This window comes from Adiantum capillus-veneris, chromosome 18 (assembly GCF_014529385.1).
Source record: "Adiantum capillus-veneris isolate H3 chromosome 18, ASM1452938v2, whole genome shotgun sequence".
NCBI classification, from domain to species: domain Eukaryota; kingdom Viridiplantae; phylum Streptophyta; class Polypodiopsida; order Polypodiales; family Pteridaceae; genus Adiantum; species Adiantum capillus-veneris.
This window is the reverse complement of record NC_140948.1, coordinates 104895420-104922952: the sequence shown is the minus strand read 5'-3', so window position 1 is coordinate 104922952 and position 27533 is coordinate 104895420. Positions and strand designations below refer to the sequence as shown.

Here is a 27533-nt window from a genome sequence, read left to right as displayed (position 1 = left end):
CCCGCCCACAGCGTCTAGTGATTCTTCCTCTGACTACGAAGTCATGGAGGGGTATCCTACACCAAACCCTGATAGTTCAAGTCAAGACATGCATGCCATGGGCCCACGGCCCGGGTCTAGCGTGTTTAGCCGCTTAAAAGAGACCCTTAGTAGAGAAACTCGCTCCGAACATGCGGTTAATGAAATAAATGAAGGGAGTGGGGAAGTAAATTCGTCATTCATGCCTAAAATAGACCCTATGCTTCCTGAGAGTGTGCATGTGAATGTTCCATCCACTGCACCTCCTGATCCTTTAGGACTATCTCCCTCTGAGGTTCTACTACCCGATGGTAGGAGTCTTGCCGAAGTGCAAGAGATCGAACGCTATATGCAAGCAACAAGGGAGAGGGAAATTGAGAACATACGAAGGCTAGAACAAAGTCGAGCCCTGAAAGCAAAGGCTCCTATGACAACAATCATGCCAGCCGAGCAACCGAGTGCTCCCAAGGTAGCAGTCACGGAGGGGCAAGCGATGGGGAGCAATAATGCTTCCACTTCGAGGGAAACCTCCAGCACGCCAGGCCTAGATGGGATATTCCTAAACGAAAATTGGGAGTATGACCTACAAGCAGAAGCTTTAACTGATCGGTACACAGGACACACCTATCATGTGGGTTGGTTAGATGTTCTACAATCCACATCGGGTGCTACTAGCATAGATGAGCAACAACAGAAAGTCTGTGATGTCCTCCATAGGATTGTCGAGTTAGAAAGATAGAACACAGGGATCAACATGCCTTCAACAGGCCTAATGAGATTCTTGGATACGGGAAAGGCCAACCAACCAACCCTATCACAAATGGAGACTCCCTCAGTGAGCCCCATTGATCCTCCATATGTTGTTTCACCAGGAGCCTTGGTACAATCTGAGCCCACAAGTGGCAGCTTTACCTTCCCAGATCTAGCTCATCTTTCTCTTAATGACACTACGGCTACCATGCATATCCCAGTGGTGAGCATGACAAGAAGTACACCATGGAGTTCATTTGTTAATACTGCGCTGATGCCTAGTAGCACAGTGCCCCCAACTATACCTACATGTATGTATCAATCACGTGCACCTATCGTACCTCAGCCTCATGTAGCTCCTACACCTCCGATTATTCCAAGGGCTTACAATCCACAATGGCATTATCCAAGCTCTTATACAAGTGGAGACATGCCATTTAATAATAACATGCCATATCAGGCACCCCCTATGCCTAGGGCCACGCCTGTAAACTTGGACCACCGTCTGGTACACCACCATACAAAATATGGGACCCAAGAGCCGTGCGTATGCCAAGGCCAAGGCCAACTCCCATCTCACATGTGGTTCCAGGAGCACATACACCCATTATACCTGCTCAAATAGGAGATTTGGCAGCATTTTCTCAAACTATCGGTCGCTCTATTGCGGAAAACATGCGTAGTGCACTTGATAGAGAGCCTAGGAGCAAGGCAGTTCAAGTAGCTAAGCTCACACAGAAATTCAGTGGAGACGGAGATGCTAGAAAGCATATGGAAGTCTTTGAACATGTGTGCGATTCCTTGGAAGAGCACAATGAGCTACATAAGTGTAAGGCTTTGAGTTTGACCCTAAGCGGAAAGGCTGAAGATTGGTATAGAACCTTAAGAGTAGAAGAGAAAACGATCTACTCTACTCTTAGGAGATTGTTCTTGAAAGAGCACATACGAGAGGGAGTACTTTGGGGTGTAGCCTCTCAGCTCCAGAAAGCCCAACGAGAAGAAGGTGAATCCGTGAGAGACTTAATTAGTCGCCTAAAGAATTTGAATTCTCGATGCAATCCAAACGAGCGATTCAACAACAACCAATTGCTCGATAGATTCATTACTCTCTATAAGAGAGGAAAAGATGATGTTCTTAGACGCTATGCCCGCGAGGATGAGTATTTATATATTCTACAAGAGGCACACATGGGCGTAGCTGGTGGTCACTTTTCAGGAAAGTTGACTGCCCGAAAGATCTTACAGTCAAGCTATTGGTGGCCCACTCTGTTTAAGGATGTATCACTTTTTGCAAAGGGATGTGATGAATGCCAATGCTTCAAGAAGCCACAAAGAAGTGATAGGATGCCTATACATCCCATCAAGGTAACCCAACCATTTGAAAAGTGGGGCTTAGACTTTGTAGGACCGATTAGTCCAGCTGCACGTAACACGCAATCACGATATATCATTGTGGCTACCAACTATGTAACCAAATGGGCTGAAGCAAAAGCAACACGAAAGGCGGATGCAAAAACAACAGCTAAGTTCCTCTTTGAGAACATTATCACACGTTTTGGATGCCCCTTTGAACTTGTGAGTGACAATGGAACTCATTTTATAAATGAAGTAATAAAAGAACTCACATCAAACTTCATGATATCTCACCACAAGTCTACACCCTATTATCCCCAAGCAAATGGCCAAGCTGAGAGTACCAACAAAACTCTCATCTCCATTTTGACAAAGACAGTTGAGGCTCATCGCACTGATTGGGACCTAAAGCTTACATCAGCTTTATGGGCTTATCGTACTGCGTATAAAGTTACTATTAATTGCACACCGTTTAAGATGGTGTATGGCCAAGAAGCAGTTATGCCATGGGAGTTTGTCATTCCTAGTCTTCGAGTAGCTTCTCAAGAAGGTTGGGATGGTAACCCCTTAGTTGAGCGATTATATATCCTGGAAAGGCTAGATGAAGAGAGGCAATTAGCTGTGCAAAATGCTCTAGTGGAGAAGGATAGGAGAAAGAAGTGGTTTGATAGCCCTTTAAAGGATAAAGACATCAAGTTTGGTGATAAAGTTCTTATGTACGGAGTACGTAATGAAAAGAAGAAATTGAAATGCGCTGGTAAGGGACCATATCGAGTGTGTGAAATTACCCCGCAAGGTACCATTAGTGTGGAGACTCTAGATGGAGTTGAAACCATTGGATTCCTTAATGGGAGTAAATTCAAAAGATATTATGATCCTCTAAGCCAGGAAGAGTTGCAAGCTATCCATCAAAAGAAGGCTGCCAAGGAACAAGCAGAGCTTAGAAAAATCCAAGCAAGAGTTGAGGCTCGAGAACGACAACAACGTCTTAGACGCCAACGAGAGGCTAATCTGGGAATCACGCAAGCATTTTTCGAGGACACAGATGATGACTCATTAGAATCTGAGCCACCGCTACGATACCCAATTGAGCTAAATAGCCCCTATGGGAAAGTACTATACAATGCCTTATTAGATACGGGAGCTAAACACAATTTGTTATCCTATGGAGTTTGGTGTCAATTAGGGAAACCGACCCTATCCCCGAGTACGATGCAAGTCAAGGGCATTAATAAAAAGAAAACTGCTATTCTTGGAGTCCTTCAGACCCCTGTTGTCTATGAGAATGGAAGCATAGTGCAGAGGTTTCTAGTCATGCCCGCGGGAGCTATGGAAGGCAACGTAAACCTGGGACGCACATGGATGTTGGCAACCAAATGCACTATTGATTGGGATACTGGTAGTGTCACGACGCGACCACCTACTCTTACCCTTATCATTCAAGCAAAGTCACCTACGTTGCAAACTCTAGCAAAGTTGAAGGATAGCCAACATTCACAAGCCAAGGTGGTTAACTCGTCTTTGCCAGCTACCCATGAACCTAGCACTTCAACACTTGTAGTTGCAGCAAGCAGTAATATTGCAAGTACTCAACCTGCACGACCTAAGAGTACATATCAATGGGTCCCCAAGGCCTTACTTCCAACTACCTCAACCCTCCCATCCATTCCAAGAAAAAATTTCCTGGGAAAACCAAGAGCGCGCCGTAGGAGAGTCAAGACCAAATCACGATGGATTCCAAAACAACTATTAGAAGCCCAAGGCTACTATGATGGAAATGAGCAAATTTGGGTACCTAAACGTAAAATGTGTCCTTCCCTATCGACAACAAACCCATATGAGTCAAACAGTGTAACGCTAAAGCCAATGGCAGACCGTGGGAAGGGAAAGATCACAGAATGCTACACACCTAGTCCAGAGCTAGTTTGGGCTCCAAGGCAAAACCAATTTATTCCACCTAGCTCAGGAAGGGGGGAGTTCCATGAATCTTCTAGCTCCTCATGTAATACATCCATAGAGATAAAAGCTTCTACACAGCCTCCATCTATAGTAGTGGACCTCCATGAAGCTACAAAAGAATCCACACCTCCCAGTGTTCCAGAATCACCTGATGAACCACTTCAAGTTCAATCCTGGGAGAGTACCTTACCACCCTTGCAACTTGACGAGGCACCTAGGGTAATAGAAAACTACTGGAAAAAATCCTCACCTATTACCAACTGGAACGATTGGTTTCAAAGGGTGACGAGCTCATTTCAAACGGTATGATCTACCCAAGGAAGGGGGGAGTGTTTGCTGACAGTCATCATTCACTTGCTTCCCTCTCAACCTTTCTCCCTGACCTCTTAATCTCCAATCTTAGGGAATGTATATAGAAAGCCTTATACTCACAAAAACAAGATAAAAAAGTAAAAGAGCAAGAGCCATAACACAAAATCATAAAACAAATTATGCACAAGAACACGACCCTTGTAATATTTGCACTCTAACCATCATCTATTTGCGTGTACAGATATGGCTAGTACGCTAGAGTCATCCACTCCTACCTTGGGCGAGAGGTACCCTCGTTACTTTTCACAAATATTTCAAATGGTCTTTCCAGTGCTTGCATGTGAGAGGAATTTTGAGGAGTTAGAATGGCTGATACGTCTCTTGACCACGTCTGATCCATACTTAGTAGAGAGCGTTTCTCCCATTGCACAAGCCTACCCTTTTGACCAAGATGACTATAGGCGTCTAGTGACCTTCTTAGTAAACATGGGCACCTATGATGAAGAAGAAAATTACAGGACTACACGGATGGCACATATGGTCTCATGGATGATGACTTTGTTTATCTCGACGATGAGGATAGGGGTTTAGCCTTAGGGTTTCCCCCCAAACTCTACAATATCCTATTCCCTTGACTCTCTAGGGGAGTGCAAATAATTAGGTTAGGGTTCCTTATGTTTTTTGTTGTGTTCAATAAGTGTTGGTACCTTTTCCCACTAATGTGCCTCCTGGAGGTATTCCTTTTGTTTCCTAGTGTGTATAGGAGCGTGTTGCTATTGATAGGATTTGGACCTTCATGGAATCTTTATCTCGACTCACTCTTCAAATCAAGCGCGACCATCGACACAAACAGGTGTTTCTTGTCCATTAGCATTGCCCCTTATCTTTTTTGCATCTATGATTGTCTGCTTTAATTGTGATTGGTAGCCTAATATTCACCGCATTTGCTTAGTATCAAACATTTAATTCAATGTAATTTTTTGTCATAATCACTTGTCTAGGTTTTAAAATCAAGCAGTCCGACTAAGCTAGTTTGACCAAGTTAGGTGTTAGAGATCTTCTCTTAATACCATGGGGAATGCCTTCCTAATAATCAATGGTTACTTAGGTTCTTAATCCGATTTAGGCAGCATTGTGTGAAATGTACTAGGGCTTTCTAGTGGGCTTGACCCTATAGACCTTTCGCTTAAGTATTATAAAGGGAGTTTACTAGTGTGATGAGCCTGTGGAGGTGTATCAGTGTTATATGACCCCCCAAAGTTACAAAATTAAAATGCTGAAAATGAACAAACAAAAAATCAAAGTGCCACAATGTAAAATCTTAAGCTGGAAGAGAAATCTCAGCTTGATTGGGTACTTCACTCACATGTATCGCCTATGGTACTAGAGTCCTAGAGGTTCCCAGTATGGGCGCTTTTTCTTGAAAAGCAAAAAACCCAAGGCATACAAAATAAGCACACACATCAAAATTGAATCACTGTGAAAAGAATTTGGGGGGTCAAAGAAAAAGTCATCAGTCAGGCGATGATTTCATGAGAAATTCCTTTTATGGTAGCTTAACTACAAGGTCTTCTAGATATAGCCTCTAGTCAGCCCTCGAACATGAATACTTGGCTCTCGCGATTAAACAACTTAATTGACCACAGAAAATTAAGAAGCTTACCCATGGTATTAATATTCGATCTCTAGTGCCTTTCGACCGTCAAATTAGCGACCCCAGACTTGTTAAATTTTTTACCTTTACATCTGTTTATGCATTTGATTACATTGCAATTTAATGTTCATTGCTGACAAATTGTTTGAAATTCTTTTACCAATCAATGTGTCTACCTAAAATTGCATATGCTTTTTAATCGCTTATGAAAATGCAATTACTGTGCAATGTTGTTTGATTTTGTAGTGACTAATGAAGGCTAAGGACATTCATCTCAAATGCTCTTCCACCTCGACCAACGAGCTTCAACTCAATAGCTTCCGAGGACGGAATCTACATCAGGAAGGGAGGCATGTTAACCCTCACGGCTCACGGACACCCTATCACCTACGAGACGGATGTTGTAACCTACGGTGGACATTGTATTATTTATTTGGTAGAGTCAGGCACCAGGCTTGTCGGTCCAATAGGAAAAGGGTAAGAGTGATCGCTGATGAGAGGCGCACTCTAACTGGGACATTCAAGGGATTAGTTGGCTAAGCATGGGCGCCCAAGTGTGAATGGGGTGAGCTCATATAAAATCCAACTAAAACTAAAATTCACTTATTCTCTCATTTGTGCAATAGAAGAGTGCTCTTGCTCCATCTCCATCTCCATCTTCTTCTTCTTCACCTCCTTGTGTGTGTGTGTGTGTGTGTGTGTGTGTGTGTGTGTGTGTGTGTGTGTGTGTGTGTGTGTGAGAGAGAGAGAGAGAGATAGAGACAGAGACAAAGAGAGAGTGCGATCAAGCATTGCGGCGGCACGACGGCGGTGAAGCGGTTGAGCGCGACGTAGCCACGTCTCCTTCTTCGCGGTGAGGAATCCTCCACGGAAGGAGCATAGAGCGGTGAGTGACACACCATTGCCCTCTTTTGAGCTTACTAGTAAGCTAGTTGTGTGCTTGGAGCCGTCTGTGGCTCGCACACAGTGTTAGGCAAGGCCCTTGCTTTGACAGTGCGGCAAGGAGCGCACAGTTACAGGTTGTATCATTCGCAAACAAAGCGTTTCTTGCTCTCATGGGATGTTGTGTTTGTGGAAGATTCTATTCAGCCCTTGCTATCATGTACTAGAGACAGTGATCAGCTCACATGACATTTATGACACTTTGTTGCCTCTTTTCAATGGTGGAAGTTTGAATGTAAATTCCAATGAGGCAAATCTACAACCTATGGGGGTTTCTGAAAATGTTACAGATCAGCCTATTATTGATGCAGATGTACATGATATACTTGATGAGGAAAGGGCTGAAAATGAGCAGGCCAGAGGTATGCCAAAATGGCTGGTGCATACATTGCGTGACAACAAATTGGATGAACCTTTGTCTAGTCACACTCGTTCAGTCTCTCTCCATGCATCTTATGCATCAGATTGTTATGCTTTGGCTGTGTCTAGCTTACATGATGTTGAGGAACCTCTATCTTTTGATGAAGCACGGAATTTAGAAAATTGGATGGCTGCCATGCAATCAAAATATGATGCACTTATAGAAAATGACGCATGGACTTTATGTGATTTGCCTCATGGCAAAAAGGCCATTGGTACAAACTAGGTTTACAAGTTGAAATGCAAGTTGGATGGTGAGATTGATCTATATAAGGCTCGACTTGTTGCAGAGGGTTATGCACAGCAAATAGGCATTAATAATGAAGAGACTTTTTCTCCCACATGTCGTAGGACTATTGTACGTTTTCTATGTGCATTGGCATCTCTTTTTGGTTGGGATGTACATCAATCAGACATTGTTATTGCTTTCTTGAATGGAGACATATTTGAGGAAGTTTATGTAACGCAACCTCGCAATTTTGTCAAGAAAGGACAAGAGGATAAGGTGTGCAAATGTAACAAAGCTTTGTATGGGTTGAAGCAATCTCCTCGTGCTTGGTATGAGAAAGATGACACTCATTTGGCCAAACAAGGCTTTCATAACAGTCCAACAGAAAGCACATTGTATGTAAAGCATGAGGGTGATGTACTTCTCATTGTGGTTCTTTATGTAGATGATTTGATGATCACTAGACCAAAAGAGAGACATATTGCTGAATTAAGGCTGATTTGAAAGCTACTTTCAAGATGAAAGATTTGGGGATGTTGCATCATTACTTGGGTATACAATTTAAGCAGTGTGATGGTGGTATTGTCTTGTGTTAGAAAAGTTACATAGAGACATTGCTATGTAAGTTTGGACTTGAGGATTGCAAACCTATTGCCACTCCCATGGAAACAAGTTTGAAATTGAGCCTTCATGATGATGGTGATCCTACAGATGTCACTCTTTACCAAGCTATTGTTGGATGCCTCATTTATGTATGCAACACGAGGTCGGACATTCAGTTTGTAGTCTCACAAATCAGCAAATTTATGCATAGCACAGGGTCTAAGCATTGACAAGTTGTCAAGAGGATTTTCCGCTAGTTGAGTGGCACTTTACATCTTGGCTTGTTTTATTCCAAGGGGGGATCATTGTCGTCAGACTTACATGCTTTTTTTGACTCGGATTGGGTTGGTTGTTTTGACACATGAGTGTCCACAAGTGGTTTTTGTTTCATGCTTGGTAGTTTATGTGTATCATGGTTGAGCAAGAAGCAACCTACTATGGCCACTTCTAGTTGTGAGGCTCGGTACATGGCAGTATATTTACAGCTACGGTTGAGTTTGTATGGCTTGGGTGCCTTATGGCTAATTTGGGTGTTGGAAAAGACACTACCAACACTATCTACACTGACAATCAGAGCGCATTGGTAGCTTCCAGGAACCCAATTGTTCATGCTTGCACAAAGCACATTGAGGTGCATTACCACTAGGTCAGGGAGAGGCTCTAAGCAGGAGAGGTCAGCTTGGCTTATGTGCCAACAGAGGACAACTTTGCAAATCTTTTCACAAAGGCATTGTCTCGTGAGAAGCTCAAATCTTTTCAAAAAGCGTTGGGCTTACTGCCCTTTGGAACTGATCATGTCCTCAGGGCATGGCACTTTCCTTTACTCTATGTGCTAGCTCTCGTTCACCGCAGCACTCCATGGGGGATTTGCTACATATTCTTACGAGAAAGAAGTATGTCTCCTCGCATAATCACTCATAATAGCTTAGAATAGATTAGTAATTAGCATGGTAGAGTAATGAGCATGTATTGGAGCTTGGATCTTGGTTGGATTTGCATCACAAAGCCAAGGGTTGTTGGTGTAGGCCTCCCTTCTCACAAGCTTGGAGTAGGTGATGAGCTTTCCATTAAAGCTTGAGAAGGAGAGATAGTCTTCTTTACTTCACACATGAGATTCTGTGAGTGTGTGTGTGATAATGCATTGCGAAAATCAGCCCCCTCTCTCTCTTGGTCGACCCTTGTTGCTAATTACTCATGCTGGCATCCTATTGGCCCATGCAAACCTTAGCCAATGATAATTAAGACGCATAAGCGATAGCCTTGTGACATGTGTCCCCCTTTCCCCTTTTTTGAGAGCTTTAGGTATTTAAATAATTCAATTAATCTCTCATTGGACCCCTTAGTCTTTTGGCCAATAAGAATCAGGCAAGCCACTGGGCTGTTGAATGCTCATTGGATCCCTTACGAGACTCTTCTAGAGAGCTTAATTTCTATTGGTTCTTTTATCAAGTGTTTTTAAATGAATTAAACTAAATTTACTCTAGCCTAATTCTCATTGTCCACCTCTATGGCCATCCAATAGGATTTGAGTGCACCTTGGGGGCAACTAGGCTAAGGAGCTGACATGTGTCCACTATGCTCTTTGTGTAAAGGGATCTTGCAAGAGTGTGCGTGTGTGTGTGTATGTGTGTGTTTCTCTCTCATCCCCTACATATAAGGATTGCCCCCTCCTAGATAGGGATGTGGGAAGACTTTTGAGTCTTCCCACAAGCATCCAATTTACCCTGAGGTTTGACCATTGGACATAACCTTTGAATTTTGGAACCTTGGCATTTTGGAAGTCTTAATGGGCTAAACCTTAGGGTCTTTGAAGCCCATTGATGCACATTTCTCTTTTGTAGATGGCCCCCCCTTTGGATCCCTATTTTCCCTCCTTTGGATCCCTACTATGATCGGCCTGCCATCCTAACCAATATTCTAGCTTTTTCTCCCTTGGTACTTTCCCATATTAAATGATTAATTTAACATGAGAAAATCATTTAGGAGAATTAGATATTAGTTATTATGACATTATCTCTCTCTTCCTATCCTTAATCTTTTGGAATGATTCTTGTAGGTCTCGGCTATACTCATCTGCAGCGAAGATCTTCTTGTCTACCTTAAGTAGCAGGGGACTTTTGGATCTTCCCTCAATTACCTCGAAAGGTGCTTTTCTCGTGGAGGTAAGTACAGTATTATTGTAGGCATGCTCCACTAATGGTAAGTACTCCCATTGGGACCTTTGATCCACTTTCGTTACGTAGGCTTTTAGCAGATCAAGAATTGTTAGGTTAGCTATTTCACTTTGGCCATCCGTTTGAGGGTGATAGGTCGAAGAGAAGTTTAACCTTGTCCCTAAATTCTCAAAGATACCCTTCCAAAAATTACTCGTCATTCTAGGATCTCTATCTGACACTATGGACATTGGCAAGCCATGGTACTTGAAGATTTGTGATATGAAGAGAGTTGCCATTTGATGGGCTTTAATAGTCTTTTTGATAGGTATAAAATGAGCTTGTTTGTTGAACATGTCTACTATCATCCATATTCCTATATACCCATGGATAGACTTAGGCAATCCAAAGATAAAATCCATGGATATGCTCTCCCATGGTGAATTAGGGATTGGCAAAGGTTGAGGCAAAATCCAGGTTGTTTCCCACTATCAAACTTCATCTTTTGGCATACCACACATTTAGAAACATACTCTTGTATGTTTGCTTTCATGGCAGGCCAATAGAAATATTTTTCTATCCCTTTTAGGGCACACTGAATCCAGCTATGCCCCGCATAAGGAGGAGCATGAGATTCATACATTACTTTCTCACGTAGTGAGTTAGTAACGCATAGTCTATTGCCATAGAGAAGATAACCATCTTGTAAGGTAAATGGTTCCTCTTTCTTCCCTAGTGCAAGGGCTGAAATCACATCTCTAAAATTGGAATCAATAGCATACTCATCTATCATAGAGGATAGATCATTGTGAGTTGCTATGGAAACCGCATTCACTCTCTGTCGTCTTGAGAGTGCATTGGCTACTTGATTATGCTTGCCAGCAATGTGAGCAATATGAAAATGAAATTGCAAAAGGAAATTTGCCCACTCTCATTTGTTTGTCGGAGAGCTTGGTCTGCGTCATGAAGTACTTAAGGCTTTGGTTGATCCGTCCGCAGAATGAAAGGAGTCCCCAATAAATAGTGCTTCCACAAGTCTAAGGCATGTAGAACTATGAGAAGTTCCTTTTCATATATGCCTAGAGCTTGCTCATCAAGATCGAGCCTTTGACTAGTTACCATATACATGTGGTAGTGATGTGTGTGAACACACTAGGATCCCCATGGCATTTTTTCCCTCTTTAGGAGGTTTTTTCCCCCGTGCATTGTATATACGCCCATCACTCTAGGGCTATCTATCTTTCCATTGCACACTAAGTAACACACTCTCTATTGTGTGCCTTGAGCTTCCTTCGTCTTCTCCAAGTTGTGTGTGTTTCTCTGCAACCCTAATTCCAACAATTGGTATCACAGCAGGTCACGTCCTCCCGGGCTTAGTCGCTAGCTGCTCCAGCACACGCCTGCTCACTTTCTCCGATTTTAGTGAGCTTTGGCGAGCGATCGCAGGTCGACCAAAATTTTGGGAGGACTCGAAGAGCTTGGTCTGCTCAGAATTTTGATTTGGGCTCATTTCGGCATCCGTTTCCACTACAGGCAGTACTGCACAGGCTCTTTCATCATTTTGTGCAGAATTTCTGTCAGTGCCGTTTTCTGCATTACAGGCGCCTTATAGTCTTCTACGGTTTGTGCTATATAGCACAGGTTGTTCCCGCTCCATTTCTCCTATTTTCGGGCAGTTTTCACATCAGGTGCGGCATTTACCATGGTTGACAACAACAACACAGATGTGTTCAAGATGTTTGCTGCTGAGGACAAGTTGAACGGGGACAACTACCCTATGTGGGCTTATATGATGCAACATGTTCTTGTGTCAAAGGGTGTCTGGAACATTGTGCAGGGCATTGATATACGTCCTGGTTCTGAGGATGTAGGCGATGTTGAGGATGTTGCAGGTCTTGCTACAAGGATTGCAGCTGTTCGAGTTGTTTTGCCTATGGCAGAACAAGCTCGTTGGGATGTTAAGGATGCACAGGCTCATGCATTGATTGCATTGTCTGTGAAGCGCACCATTGTTCCTCACATCCGTTCAGCAAAATCTGCAAAACAGGCTTGGGATATTTTAGCAGGTCTTTATGCAAGCCGCAATGAGGCTAAAATTTCTTTGCTGCGTAAAGAGCTGGAGTTGAAGATTATGCATGAGGAAGATGATATGGACACTTTCCTTGCTAGTGTCAAGGATATCAATGAGCAGCTTATTTTTGCAGGTGAAGTCATTTCAGACAGTTCCCTTGTGCAGACTGTTCTTGATGCCTTACCAAATTCCTACCAAACTTTTGCTAGTACTTGGAGACTGATGACCCAAGGAAATCCTGAAGTTGTCAAGTTTGATGCATTATGCACATTGCTGTTGCAAGAGTCACTTCTCAAAGAAAGGGTGGTAACAGTAATGCAACCACTTCTTATGGTTCTGCTGTGAGTGGCAAAAATTATGTTCCTAATGCTTCTGCTGGCAGTACTTCGTCTGGAAATTCTGGTGATAAGGGCAAAAAGAAGATGCGTTGCCATTATTGTAAAGCCAATGATCACTTGATCAAGTCGTGTCCTAAGTTGAAGGCCAAAGAGGCTAAGAAGAAAGAGGGTGGTTCCACTGCAAATGCTGGTTCCACTACAAATGCAGCCATTGTTGAGTCTTCTGTGAAAGGAGACTGTAATGTTGATGTTGATGCAGAATGGGATTTTAGCGCAGAGTGCACTTACAATCTTGCTTTCCATGATGCATGCTTGTCAGTTGCTGCAGATTCACATGTGTGGTATTTTGACAGTGGTGCTACAAAGCACATTACCTCACATCGTGAATTGTTTACCTCTCGAGTCTGTCCCTCATGGGAATTTAGTCACTTGTGCCAACAACGCCTCTTATCCAGTTCAGGGAGTTGGAAAGATTGTGCTCACTGCTGCTAATGGCAGTTCCTTCACACTTGTTGATGCACTTTAGGTACCTGGGATCAAGAAGAATCTCTTGTCTGTATCCGCACTTGCTAGACTTGGACTTGTAGTCAATTTGTGGATGACAGATGTACAGTTCATGATCTCAGTTTTGGTGATGAAATTGTTGCATCTGGCCTTTTGTGCCGTGGGCTGTATAAGCTCACTTTGTATGACAAGTGTGGATAAAATTTTGCAAATGTTGTTGCAGATTCAAGGGCTATTTCAGATGCAAAACTTTGGCATGCACGTTTTGGTCATCTGAATTTTGCCAGTTTGCTGCGTTTGCAGAAATCTGATATGGTTGCTTCCTGGCCGCCTCTTGAAGCACCTGTCAAACATGTTTGTGAAGGCTGTATTTTGGGTAAGATGCAGCGTTCTAAGTTTCCAAAGGATGGTTCAGTTCGAGCCACATGCAAGTTGCAGCGTGTGCATAGTGATGTTTGTGGGCCCATGCAAACTCCGTCCTTGGGCAATTACGTGTACTTCGGGACTTTCATTGATGATTACTCCAGGCATGCATGGGTATTTCCGCTTAAAGCGAAGTCCGAAGTTTTTATGTGCTTCAAACAATTTCTGGCTATGGCTGAAAATGTCTCCAAATGTACTATGGGCACCCTCCGTTCCGATCGAGGGGGGGAGTATATGTCTCATGAATTTAATGCATTTCTGGCTAGTAGTGGGATAAAACACCAATGTACAGTGCCTTATACACCTCAGCAAAATGGTGTTGCTGAGAGGAAAAACAAGTCACTGACGGAAATGGCACGATGTATGGTCAAAAGTCAAGCTGTACCGCATTCTTTTTGGCTTGAGGCCATCATGTTTACCACTTATGTACTTAACAGGTGTCCTACGAAAGCTTTGCAGCCTATTACTCCATATGAAGCATGGCATGATAGAAAGCCTTCTATTGAGCACATGCATGTTTTTGGCTGTTTGGCATATGCTTTGGTGCCCTTGCTATCATGTACCAGAGACAGTAATGTAAGCTCACAGGACATTTATGACACTTTGTTGCCTCTTTTCGGTGGTGGAAATACGAATGTAAGTTCCAATGAGGCAAATGTACAGCCTATGGGGGTTTCTGAAAATGTTTTAGATCAGCCTATTACTGATGCAGATGTACATGATGTACTTGGTGAGGAAAGGGCTGAAAATGAGCAGGCTAGAGGTATGCCAAAATGGCTGGTGCACACTTTGCGTGACAGTAAATTGGATGCACCTTTGTCTAGTCGTACTCGTTCAGGCTCTCGCCATGCATCTTATGCATCAGATTTTTATGCTTTGGCTGTGTCTAGCTTACATGATGTTGAGGAGCCTCTGACTTTTGATGAAGCACAAAATTCAGAAAATTGGAGGGCTGCCATGCAATCAGAATATGATGCACTTATAGAAAATGACACATGGACTTTATGTGATTTGCCTCCTGGCAAAAAGGCCATTGCTACGAAGTGGGTTTACAAGTTGAAACGCAAGCCGGATGGTGAGATCGATCGCCATAAGGCTCGAATTGTTGCAAAGGGTTATGCACAGCAAAAAGGCATAGATTATGAAGAGACTTTTGCTCCCACTTGTCGTATGACTACTGTGCATTTTCTATGTGCATTGGCAGCTCATTTTGGTTGGGATGTACATCAATCAAACATTGTTACTGCTTTCTTGAATGGTGACATATTTGAGGAAGTTTATGTAACGCAGCCTCGTGGTTTTTTCATAAAAGGACAAGAGGACAAAGTGTGCAAATGTAACAAGGCTTTGTATGGGTTGAAGCAATCTCCTCGTGCTTGGTATGAGAAAGATGACACTCATTTGGTCAAACAAGGCTTTCGTAACAGTCCATCAGAAAGCACATTGTATGTAAAGCGTGAGGGTGATGTACTTCTCATTGTGGTTCTTTATGTTGATGATTTGTTGATCATTGGACCAAATGAGAGACATATTGCTGAATTTAAGGCTGATTTGAATGCTACTTTCAAGATGAAAGATTTGGGGCTGTTGCATCATTATTTGGGTATACATTTTAAGCAGTGTGATGGTGGTATTGCCTTGTGTCAGAAACGTTACATAGAGACATTGCTATGTAAGTTTGGACTTGAGGATTGCAAACCTATTGCCACTCCCATGGAAACAGGTTTGAAGTTGAGTCTACATGATGCTGGTGATCCTGCTCATGTCACTCTTTACCAAACTGTTGTTGGCTGCCTCATTTATGTATGCAACACGAGGCCGGATATTCAGTTTGCAGTCTCACAGGTCATCAGATTTATGCATAGCCCAGGGTCTAACCATTGGCAGGCTGTCAAGAGGATTTTCCGCTACCTTAGTAGCACTTTACATCTTGGCTTGTTTTATCCCAAGGGGGGATCATTGCCGCCAGACTTACATGCTTTTTCAGACTCAGATTGGGCTGGTTGTTTTGACACGCGAGTGTCCACAAGTGGTTTTTGTTTCATGCTTGGCAGTTCATGTATATCATGGTTGAGCAAGAAGCAACCTACTGTGGCCACTTCGAGTTGTGAGGCTAAGGACAGGGCAGTCTTCACAGCTACGGTTGAGTGTGTATGGCTCAGACGCCTTATGGCTGATTTGGGTGTTGGACAGTACACTGCCAACACTATCTACACTGACAGTCAGAGCGCATTGGCAGTTGCGAGGAACCCAGTTTTTCATGCTCGCACAAAGCACATTGAGGTGCATTACCACTATGTCAGGGAGAGGCTCTCAGCAGGAGAGATCAGCTTGGCTTATGTGCCAACACAGGACAACCCTGCAGATCTTTTCACAAAGGCGTTGTCTCGTGAGAAGCTTGAAGCTTTCCGCAAAGCTTTGGGCTTACTCCCCTTTGTGGACTGATCCTGTCCTCAGGGCATGGCACTTCCCTTTACTCATGTGCCAGCTCTCGTTCACCGCATCACTCCAGGGGGGATTTGTTACCATATACATGTGGTAGTGATGTGTGTGAACACACTAGGACCTCCGGGGCATTTTTTCCCTCTTTAGGAGGTTTTTTCCCCCGTGCATTGTATATACGCCCATCACTCTAGGGATATCTATCGTTCCATTGCACACTAAGTAACACACTCTCTATTGTGTGCCTTGAGCTTCCTTCGTCTTCTCTAAGCTGTGTGTGTTTCTCTGCAACCCTAATTCCAACACGACTTTCATAGGCTATGGCGTGCCCTTCTTGGAGCAAAACAACTCCAAGGCAATCACCACAAGCGTCACATTGGACCTCAAATGGCTTTGAGAGATTCGGCAGTGTAAGCACAGGTTGAGAGGTAAGCTTTTCTTTAAGCTTCTCAACAACATTGTTCTCCTTGTGGCAAACCATGCATACCTAATGTTTTTCTTTGTTAGGTCATGTAATGGTCCCGCGATTTGGGAGAACTTTTCTATGAAGCGTCTATAGTATGCACACATACCTGTAAAGCTTCTTAGTTCATGTAGATTCCTTGGATTAGGACATCCTTTTATTACCTCTAGCTTTGATGGATCCATTTGGATGCCATCTTGAGAGATAATGTGACCTAAATATTGAATCTCTTACTCACTTTTCTTTCGATTAATATAGAGTTTATTCTCTCGTAAGACTTGAAATATTACCTGAAGATGTTGCTTGTGTTTGTCTAGTGAATTAGAGTAGATTCAAAGAACACTCCAGTAAAGGTTCGGTGAGGCCTGAATAGCTTCTCCATTAAGCGGTTAAATGTGGTTGGGGCATTTGTCAAGCCAACAGGCATGGCAATGTATTCGTAAATACCAAACGTAATGCAAAAGGCGGTCTTTACTATGTCTTGATCAACTATCCTTATTTGATCGTAGCCACTTTTTAGGTCAATCCTACTAAAGTATGTCAACTCTTATAGCTTATCAAATAGGTCTTTTACCCATGGAACGGGAAACCAATTCTTGATAGTGATCCTATTGAGTGCTCTATAGTTGACACACATATGATATGTGCCGTCTTTCTTTTGCACTAATAACACGGGTGAACAAAATGGAGATGAGCTACACCTAACCATGCCCTTCTCAACTAACTCATGACTTTCCGCATAATATCCTCTTGTTGAGCTTGAGAAACTCTATAAGGAGGTTTATTAGGCGGTGAACTTCCTAGAAGAAGTTCAATTGCATGGTCATCATTGCCTCGTTAAGGAGGTAGTTCACAAGGGATGTCGTCAATAAAAACATCTTGAAATCCCTTGAGAAGATTGGATAACTCTAATTCCTTGTGATTGTTAATATTTTCTTTTGCTAAAGCATTAGGTTCATTTTGAGAATCTTTAGCAAAAATCATGTACACAAAAATAGAGCTCTTTATTGACTTATTGAAAGCTTGCGTATGTACAATGGGTATGGTGTCACCCAACTCCTTAGCATCTATGTACATATCTTTTTTGTTGAACCTAAAGTAGATTTGCCTTTCAAGGAATTTAACATTGGAAGCCATACTATCAAACCATGGTGCCCCTAGGATTACATCCTCGTGCTTGAGAGGAGAGATAAGAAGTCCGCCTTGTCCACATAGCTTTGGACATGGAGCCTCAATTTCCCAATTAAGGGAGTGATTGAGGCTTCTTGCCCCTTGAAAGCACCATCAGCAGGTAGGACATCTCCCATCTCATAGGGTTGGATGCCTAGCTTGGTGGCCAACTCTGTGGATATGAAATATGTGAGAAGAACCAAGGTTAAAGAGAATAAAAGCATCATGTTCTCTTACCTTTTCCCAAGAATGGCATAGAGGAGATTCTTTGTGGTGAGCATCCTCTTCTTGGATTTCGACCAAGGTAGCTCTAGGAGGCTCATTTTGTGTATTCTTGTGGGGACAAGCACGATAAACATGCCCTTGCTTCCCGCACTTGAAACAACGGTTATCTTTACGATAACACTCAAGCTCTTCAAGAGAGAGTTTATATTTTCCTTTATAAACTCCCTTCTCCTTAGCTTTGTTGTTGTTGGCGTTGCCTTTAGGAGACTTTTGGACAATGTCCTTCCCCTCAAGCTCGTTATTACGGTCCTTGTTCTCCTTGGGCTTAAGATTTCTCTTAGTCCCTTGTTGGAAATTGGTTCGTGAAGCCACCATGTCATGGTGTATGACCACAGATATGGTGTGTGGCCTTTGGGAGTTAACATACTCCACCATATCTTCAATTAGACCCGCACAAAATTGTTGTTTTTGCTCTTTAAAATCCATCTTTTCGAAGACGGTGGCTTTGAGATGTAAGTCCCAAAACTTGTCTACATATTTGTGAATAGATTCGTAGGGAGAGAGATTCAAGCTTCGCCATTCGGTAAGTACTATGTCTTTGGCATCGGTAGCCAAAAACGGCTTCATTATGGAAGCTCTTAAAGCTTTCCATGTTCGTGGAGTTTCATCGTTTGCCCGTAAGCTAGACCACCACTGCTTCGCGGACTTTTGAAAGTGCATAGCTACATGGCGTAGCTTAGAGGACTCCGTGAAGCCCTCATCTCCAAACGTCGCAGCGAATTGTTGGATGAAGGCCAAGACTTTGTTCGTAGCACCAAAGGTGCCATTGTAGGTAAGGAAAGAGATGTTCTTTCCTCCCTCTTTGAACTTTTTGAGCTTGGATGACCTCTTCCATGCGGCATAGGATTTCCTATGGCCTCTTCTTTTTGGTGGTTCGAAAGTTGCACCATCATTTTCTTCAGAAGAGGAAGAATTTGAGGAGGATGGAGAAGAGGGTGACCTCTTTCTCGCCTTTTTCTTCCCTTGTTTCTCCTTGTGTGCACCATCACTTTCTTCATAAGAGGAAGATGATGAAGAAGATGGAGAAGAGGATGACCTGTTTCTCGCCTTTTTCTTCTCTTGTTTTCTGTCATCCCTCTTTGAATTATGGTGTGGAGAAGTGTGCGATGGTCTTCTCCATTCAGGGGGTGTTAGAGAGCGTTTTGCCTGTCGTCTTCGTGGAGCCATATTCGCTGAGGTGGCAGGAGACTCACTTCTTTCTCGTTCTTTCAGTGGGGGATCTACCATTGAAACTTGAGTTCTCCTTTGCAAAGGAGATGCGTCGTCAAGTAGTAGATTTTTGAGCCCTTCGTACGGATCCTCTTCTTCTTTCCTTATTGGAGAGAGGCCTCTTTTGGAAGTCTCACAAGGAGGCTTCCTAGGTACTCTCTCTTCTTGGTGGGGAGTTTGGAGAATCCCATGAGCACGTAGTTGCCGTTGCACCCCACTTTGGAGGGATGGATTGCCCATGGCTTGTTGAAGCCTAGTAACAAGGTAATTAACAAGCATAGGGGCATCATTAGTATCCTGTTCATTAGCAAAATCAAAGCTTTCAACATTAATTTCACTCTCTTTACTATTGTCAGCCATTCTAACAACTTTTAGGTTAAAAATTTTAAGCGTACTTTGGCACTTCCAAGCCTTAGCTGCTACTCCTCTTAACCCCTTCAGAAAAGCACTCAAGCTGCTGTACTCAAGCTGCTGTACTCATGGCTCGAATATCATTAATTGCAAGAAATAGAAGAGAGGGTCTTTCACCACCAAAACAGTACCAGCTCCTGTCAAGCTTCTAATAGCTAAATAGTGGTTAAACCGTAGGCAAGCCCCGTAGGACTCCACTATTTAGACCATAGCTCTCAACGGTGATGCCCTGTTATCTGCACGAAGCAGGCGCACTGCAAGGCTAAAATTCCCTATTCTACTTACTGAATTGCATCTAATAATACCAACCATTTATAGTTAGCTTGAGGACCTCTCTTCTTGAGTAAGAAAAGAGAAACCTTGTGCTCTGATACCACTATAACGTTTAATGGTCTAGTAACTTGCGTGTAGTGGAAAATAATATAGACATAGTGAGCATTTCATTAGAATAGATTCCTAATGAGCATATAGCAAGAGTGCTTGGATGGAGAGAGCACCAAAAGAATAACACCTAGTTAGATAGGTTTACATGTAGCCGGTCCCCCCTCCAAAAGGCTTTGTATTATAGGTTTCCCCCATCAAGGGAGACATTTTATAATACAATATTTTGTGCTTCTTCAATAGCTTGCTGGTGCAATGAAGATGGAAGCTTCAAGCACCAAGCTCACACTTGTAAAACACAACATCAACTCCCTCACAGTCTCAAACCCAAGACCTCACACACCTTCGAAGATGGTCAGAGCTAGCGGGATATGAGAGTAGATCGAAAGGAAGAAGGAGTATTCTTACAAGAAAGAAGTATGTCTCCTCACATAATCACTCATAATAGCTTAGCATAGCTTAGTTATTAGCATGGTAGAGGAGATGAGCATGCATTGGAGCTTGGCTCTTGGTTGGATTTGCATCACAAAGCCAAGGGTTGTTGGTGTAGGCCTCCCTTCTCACAAGCTTGGAGTAGCTGATGAGCTTTCCATTAAAGCTTGAGAAGGAGAGATAGTCTTCTTTACTTCACACATGAGATTGCGAGTGTGTGTGTGTGTGTGTGTGTGTGTGTGTGTGTGTGTGTGTGTGATAATGCATTGCAAAAATAAGCCCCCTCTCTCTCTTGGTCGACCCCTCTTGCTAATTGCTCATGTTGGCATCCTATTGGCCCTTGCAAAGCTTAGCCAATGACAATTAAGAAGCATAAGCGATAGCCTTGTGACATGTGTTTCCCTTTCCCCTTTTGTGAGAGCTTTAGGTGTTTAAATAATGAAAAATTACCAAAATACCCCTCTAATTTGTGGAAATTCCCAAAATACCCCTTAAATTTTAAAAATTCCCAAATTACCCCCGATATTTAGTCCTAAATTCCCAAAATGCCCTTCAAATTTTTTAAATTCCCAAATTACCCCCAGTTTTGAGATTAAATTTCTCCAAAGATAATTGTTTTTGTAGCTTTCCATCAGAAGGCTGATTGTCCATCAATACAAGATGCTAAAACTAGAATTTGAGTTGGCTATGTAGGCTCTGGAGACGAATTGTTTCTTTATTTTTGAACATAATTGCCCTTTTTGTGAGGTAACTTGTAACAAATTACTTGCTAAGCACAAAAAAACAGATCTCGATCCTCAAAAAGGAATAAAGATTAGAAAATCTTGAAGAATCCAACCAAAATAGATACAAGGGTTTTTTGGGAAATTCTGAGATTTGAGGGGTATTTTGGGGATTTCCACAAATTAGAGGGGTATTTTGGTAATTTTCCCTTACCAAGGCATTTTGGGAACTCTTGAGATGTGAGGGGTATTTTGGGGATTTCCACAAATTAGAGGGGTATTTCAATAATTTTCCCTTAAGTAATTCAATTAATCTCTCATTGGACCCCTTAGTTTTCTGCCCAATAGGAATCAAGCAAGCCATTGCTCATTGGACCCCTTGGGAGACTCTTCTAAAGAGCTTAATTTCTATTGGTTCTTTTATCAAGTGTTTTTATATAAATTAAACTAAATTTACTCTAGCCGTCCAATAGGATTTGAGTGCACCTTGGGGACAACTAGGCTAGGGAGCTGACATGTGTCCACTATGCCCTTTGTGTAAAGGAAGCTTGCAAGAGAGAGAGAGACTGTGTGTGTGTGTGTGTGTGTGTGTATGTATGTGTGTGTGTGTGTTTCTCTCTCATCCCTTACATATATGGCTCGCCCCCTCCTAAATAGGGATGTAGGAAGCCTTTTGAGTCTTCCGACAAGCATCCAATTTACCCTAGGTTTGACCATTGGACATTACCTTTGAATTTTGGAACCTTAGCATTTTGGAAGTCTTAATGGACTGAGCTGTAGGGTTTTTAAAGCCCATTGATGCACATTGCTCTTTTGCAGATGGCTCCCCCTTTGGATTCCTATTTTCCCTCGTTTGGTTCCCTAGTGTGATTAGTCTACCAACCTAACCAATATTCTAACCTTTTCTCCCCTAGTATTTCCCCATATTAAATGACGAGTTTAACATGAGAAAATCGTTTAGGGGAATTAGATATTAGTTATTTGACATACCATGTTGGGAATACAAGTGGAGATGAAACACAAGCAAAGAAACACGAAGAGAAAGAGAGAAAGGTACAATATGTAACACAATCTCTTCTTTAATAAAAGTTGAGGCTAGAAAGTACATGTAACAAAATCTCTTCTTTAATAAAAGTTGAGGCTAGAAAGTACATGTAACACAATCTCTTCTTTAATAAAAGTTGAGGCTAGAAAGGTACAACATGTAACACAATCTCTTCTTTAATAAAAGTTGAGGCTTCTCTTCAAGTTGAGGATCGAAGTAGAAAAGCTTCGATACCATGTTGGGACCAAGAGAAGGTGTAGGGAATGACCTTTGAGACCATGTGATCACATAATAATTTCTACATCACCTTTGAGACCCATGTCGGAAACACGAGTAGAGGATATGAAACCAAGCTAAGGGATGAGAGAGAGAGAGAGAGAGAGAGAGCGAGAGAGAGAGCTCTTATGAAGGTATTTGTAGAGGGTAACACACTTAATCATTTTAGGTGGAAAGCTCAAAACAAATTCAGCAACATAAACTTTTCAACTTCTAGCAAACAAAAGCAAACGGTCTTGCTTTGGAATCCATACATTTGACTTTGTTTGCTCACAAGATGAGAGCTTCATACAAGCACACTCAAGTCATGTAAAGCAGCTCCCATTCCTGTTCATGCCAAAATGAACCGAAAGAACCAAAATGCTGAAACGAAGTCATGTTTTTGGGTGTGTGCCAGAGCGGAGAAGCAAAAAAGGCATCGCTTGGGATATGTGTGAGTATCACACCCAGCTTACATTCTTCAAAATTGAGACTTGTCGAGGTCCTCAAAGTATGGATGTTGCATTGCAGCCTTTGCAGAGATTCTCTTGCATGGATCCAGCTGGAGCATTTTCTGTACCATGCAAAAAGGCATCAAGGTATTTAGTTGGGTGTGTGTGTGTGTGTGTGTGTGCGTGTGTGTGTGTGTGTGTGTGTGTGCACGCTCGCATGTGTGTAAGCGTGCGCGCACGTGCACCCACACACATGTAGTCTATGTGTGCATGTGCATGCCCATGTATATGTGGGTGCACGTGCATGTGCATGTGTATTTGTATGTGTATAGCTGTATTTATGTGCATGTGTTTGTATGTGTATAGCTGTATTTATGTGCACATGTGAGGGAGCAGGTACATGTGCATGTGATGTGAACAAAACTAAGCACCATGACAACAGAATGCGCAACTCCTTGATCACATCACAGTCTACAGGAGAGCATCAGCAAGATAGCTATGCTCTGATGGAGGTAGAAGTAAGCAACAAGTTAGTACAGAGGCAACACTCCAGACCGCAAGGCCTTGAAGGGAAGCTCGATATGCAAATGAAGCAGATTGACAAGGAAAATCTGTAATTTATACATGCATCAACTACGGTTAGGAATTTTTTATTATAGAGGAAGCCCTGTAAGAAATGGATGCAGGCTGAGGCAAAGCTGAGTTGTTTGTCGAAATCTAGGGAAACAACGTAGAAGAAACAATGCACAGAAAGACTTTAGATACAAGGAAACTCTGCCATAGATATAGTAGTGATAAAATTGCACATCTAAGAGAAAGGCAAAGGCAATTACTGATAGCAAGTCGACACCCTTGGCTTCAAGATGAGGTACAGTTTTCGCAAGGTCTGCAGTTTGCCATTGTGGATACTCATGCCAATCTCTCAGTTTGCTCACTCCAGGCCATGTGTCTTCATTCGGTGTGCCCAGCAACCTTTATATCACACCATACATCAGTGGAAAAGCTCAGATAACACAAAGAGATGATAGGCTAGATATTTTGCTGCTGACCTGAAAATATGAAGCAGCTCCTGGAGCTCTGAATCTCCCGGGAAAAGAGGCTGCTTGCGAGTTAGCTCAGCTGCAACAATAAAAAGACGTTGGTCAATTCCACTTTGATTATGTGCCGAAATACACACCAAAACATGTAAGCCACCTACCAAAAATGCACCCAACTGACCAAATGTCGACTGGTGTAGAGTAATGGGTGGCTCCCAGTAGTACTTCAGGAGCACGGTACCACAATGTGACTATCTGCAGACAGCAAATTTGCCGATTCACTGTTGCAACACTTGACACAGATACCTCATATTATACTTAAGAAGTATGCCACATGAGCAAGAGATGTGAACCTCATGTGTATAACTCTTGAGAGGCACAGTGAAGGCCCGTCCAAGCCCCAGATCAGCAATCTTCAGGAGACCCTTTTCCTTATCAACCAGCAAGTTCTGCGGTTTTAGATCCCTGCCTCATTGATAACAAACTTTTAGCAGGAATCAATGGTTAAAAAACAAGCAGGAACTGCAACACATGCTGATGCTAACCTGTGCATCACTCCATGGCTGTGTAGGTGAGCTACTCCCTTGCACAATTGATACATGAAATTCTGTTCACAATCCATGGGATAGTAAGCATAATCTGTGGCTATAATTTCACAGTAATTTCTTTGAAAAGGCTTAAAAAAACAATGATGCTGCTTATCAGCAAAGAGGTACCTGCACATGCTTAGCTGCCAAGGGAGGCTTGCCCTGGCCTTGGGCACGTGCATGGACGTCAATGTATTTTTTGAGGTCAGTGTCCATGTACTCGAACACCAAGTATAGTAGTGGTTTCCCCTTTTTCTCCACATGCTCCACACATAGTAGCCTACATTACAGAAAAAGAAAGAGTTTCGCAAATTCAAGACTCCACACACAAGTAACTGTGGCATTTCTTATGTAAACATATTAAGATAGAAATAGATTAAGGTGAAAAGGTCCATTTCAAAATATTCCCAACAAGGGACATTTCCCTATAGCTAGTCTTCTCAAGCTCAATTGACATGAATAATAGGATGCTTCTACATGTTTTCTTTGAGCCACTTACAGTTTCCCACGAACAGTTGAGAAATTTTGGTAGAATGCCATTTACAGAGACTTTTTAAGCTGCATTGACATAAATTTTGGGCTGCTATACGTGGGCTACTGATGAAAAATTGAGTATGAAACACTCTGTTCGAAGCTATGAAGAAAGCAGGTGCTTAATTCTTGAAGCATTGTGCAGTCCCGGGAGACTTATGAGAGATGCATTGACATGGAATTTGGGATCCTAATGTTTTATTCACAAATTGTTCTGCTAACCCAATAATGCTACTTGAGCAGGTCCTTGGCACATCTCATCTGTACCCTCACAAGGGACCATGTGTGGCATTAACTAATGATTGACCCATTTATACAAATGCATTGAAGAAATTGTTGGATCACATATGATGCAGATGCCCCAAATTTCTTGACAGACTGACTACTCGCACTACAAACAAAAATTAAATTCAGGTAGCCTGACAGGCACTAGAAACAGAAACAGAAACAAAAATTAAATTCAGGTAGCCTGACCACAATATGATCATGAGTGATCAATGTGAAGAGAGTTGCCAAGGAAATGAGCTCTTCAAATGCACAAGAAATGAGCTCCTTCAGGTGCCCTATGAGCCCAAATGTACACATAAATAGCTAATCATCCAGATTTCAATGGTCTGACAGCATCCTTGCAGACATCAGAGGTAAACCCAAAGAGGCAGCTATTCAGAAATTTGACCAGATTTACCATTAACTGACGTCGCCCAATGCATCCATTCCCAAGACCAAAGACACGTTGAAGACATGCAGATCAGGTTCTAAGATTGATGGCAGGGCTCTCTCTCTCTCTCTCTCTCTCTCTCTCTCTCTCTCTCAGAGAGACAGGATCCTCATAGATCGTGCAAAAAATGGCTGACCTGACAACGTAAATGCTTTGTGAGAGCATTTGCAAGAGAGAAACTTCGCGCAGGGCGGTAGATGGGACACCTTCCTCCTCCATATCCAAGCGTGTCTTCTTTAGAGCTACCAAACGGCCAGTCTTCTTGTCGCGGGCCTTGTAAACCTTGCCATAGGTTCCCTCGCCGACCTTCTCGAGCTTCTCGTAGTTCTCCATGGCAGAGCTCGCGTAGCAACACAGACACACAGAAGGCAAAGGATTAGAGCAGAGAGAGAAACGGAGGAGAGGGCAGGCTGAACAACGAGTTAGGAGGAGAGCGGCTATGGCGAGTAAAGTAAGTGGAGGAGCCGTTGTGAATTTTTGAACGGGCCTTTGGAGGGACAATTTTCCTCTTGCATTTTGAATTTGCTTTCAATAGTTAACTTTGAGACTTCGAGACCTGAAGTGAGCTCACATTGCATAATCCATTTTAGGTTTAGCTCTTGTAGTAGGAGCCCAACCACGTCTCTTATGATGCGCACATGGGACGGGAACGAGCCAAAAATGCTTAAAAAGGGCTCCCACGTTAGCACGCCCATGTGCAGATAAGGAACCAACACATTGGGATCGAACACTTTTCTGGGAGCTCTGAGGAATTGAGCATTTCGGACATCTCCAAGCTCTGTGGCGGGAGTTCATAGCACTGGATGCAAAGCCTCTGGATAGCCTCTGCACAATAGCGCTTGCAAAAGCTTCTATGTGTCAGAGTTTCTGCTCCAAACGGAGGCATGTGCGCACGACGCCGTTTGATCAATATTCGGGATCGTTTTGATTCGAACACACACATGTGTGCGCCCTATCTATTTGACACCCTCATTCTTAGAGGGGATCTACAGTCCCAAATGACTATTGATCAGGGCCGTTCGACTCTTTTGGAGGAAAGATAAGGGTTAGGTGGGATTCGACCTCTTGACCTCCCTGTCCCAAGCCCATTGCTTTACCACTATGCTATTGAGCACATTTTGATAAGCATGGAGAATGGTAGCAGTATATTGTGTGGCCCGTCGCTATCTTAGATCACATTGAGTTTACTTTGAGTTTACAACAAGTTCACACCACAATAATACAGTGTGCATAGTTTGGAGAGTTCACTTTTAGGTTACATCTAGTTTACATGCAAGTTCACAATGAGTTCACATTTTTTCGAGTTTACATCAAGTTTTTACTAGTTTACATCAAGTTCACATTCTGGATTCACGGTTGTGATCTTCGTCGAAAAGCAACGCCAATTTTCAATCGTTGATCCCCTCTAAAAAAATGAGGGTGTCAATTAGATGCCTTTGCATGCCACCTGCAAACATCCCACGGCCATTTGCATCCCAAATGCTCCTTATTTACTACTTGAATGCCCACATGTGGCTCGTTGTTGTTCATTGCCTCAAACCTCTTCTAGACATTCGTTATCGACAAGAAATGGGAAGTGGGTAATCCATGTCAGAGCTGAGTCCCACTCGTTCTAGTGGAGGGAAAGTAAGATCATAGGTCGCACCTCCTTTCCTCTTTTCTAA

The 27533-nt window shown here is 42.7% G+C and overlaps 2 protein-coding genes across 2 annotated transcripts in view; both read right to left on the bottom strand.

Moving 5' to 3' along the window:
- Positions 1–19658, bottom strand: part of LOC147436135 (uncharacterized) — a 38179-nt gene extending 18521 nt beyond the window's left edge. The window contains exon 1 of the mRNA XM_086487829.1: positions 18298–19658. Coding sequence (XP_086343955.1) covers positions 18298–19658 — 1361 coding nt within the window. The remainder of the gene's footprint in view (positions 1–18297) is intronic.
- Positions 19659–22776: 3118 nt separating this feature from the next.
- Positions 22777–26370, bottom strand: LOC147436134 (cyclin-dependent kinase B1-1-like). Its single transcript, XM_086489042.1, has 8 exons — positions 26006–26370; positions 24750–24900; positions 24579–24640; positions 24387–24498; positions 24195–24288; positions 24046–24115; positions 23830–23968; positions 22777–23118 (listed from the first exon to the last, which is right to left on the bottom strand). The coding sequence occupies exons 1-8, from the start codon at positions 26200–26202 to the stop codon at positions 23026–23028; spliced, it is 918 nt and encodes a 305-aa protein (XP_086345168.1). The 5' UTR covers positions 26203–26370; the 3' UTR covers positions 22777–23025.
- Positions 26371–27533: the final 1163 nt, after the last annotated feature.

Excerpts from the sequence above, each read along its gene's own strand:
- LOC147436134 (XM_086489042.1), bottom strand. The coding sequence starts at position 26,202 with ATGGAGAACTACGAGAAGCTCGAGAAGGTCGGCGAGGGAACCTATGGC. Across the intron at positions 24,901-26,005 it reads CAAAGCATTTACGTTGTCAG|GCTACTATGTGTGGAGCATG; the intron begins GTCAGCCATTTT and ends TCTGTAATGTAG. Across the intron at positions 23,119-23,829 it reads AGGGTGTCGACTTGCTATCA|AAAATGCTCCAGCTGGATCC; the intron begins GTAATTGCCTTT and ends TGCATGGTACAG.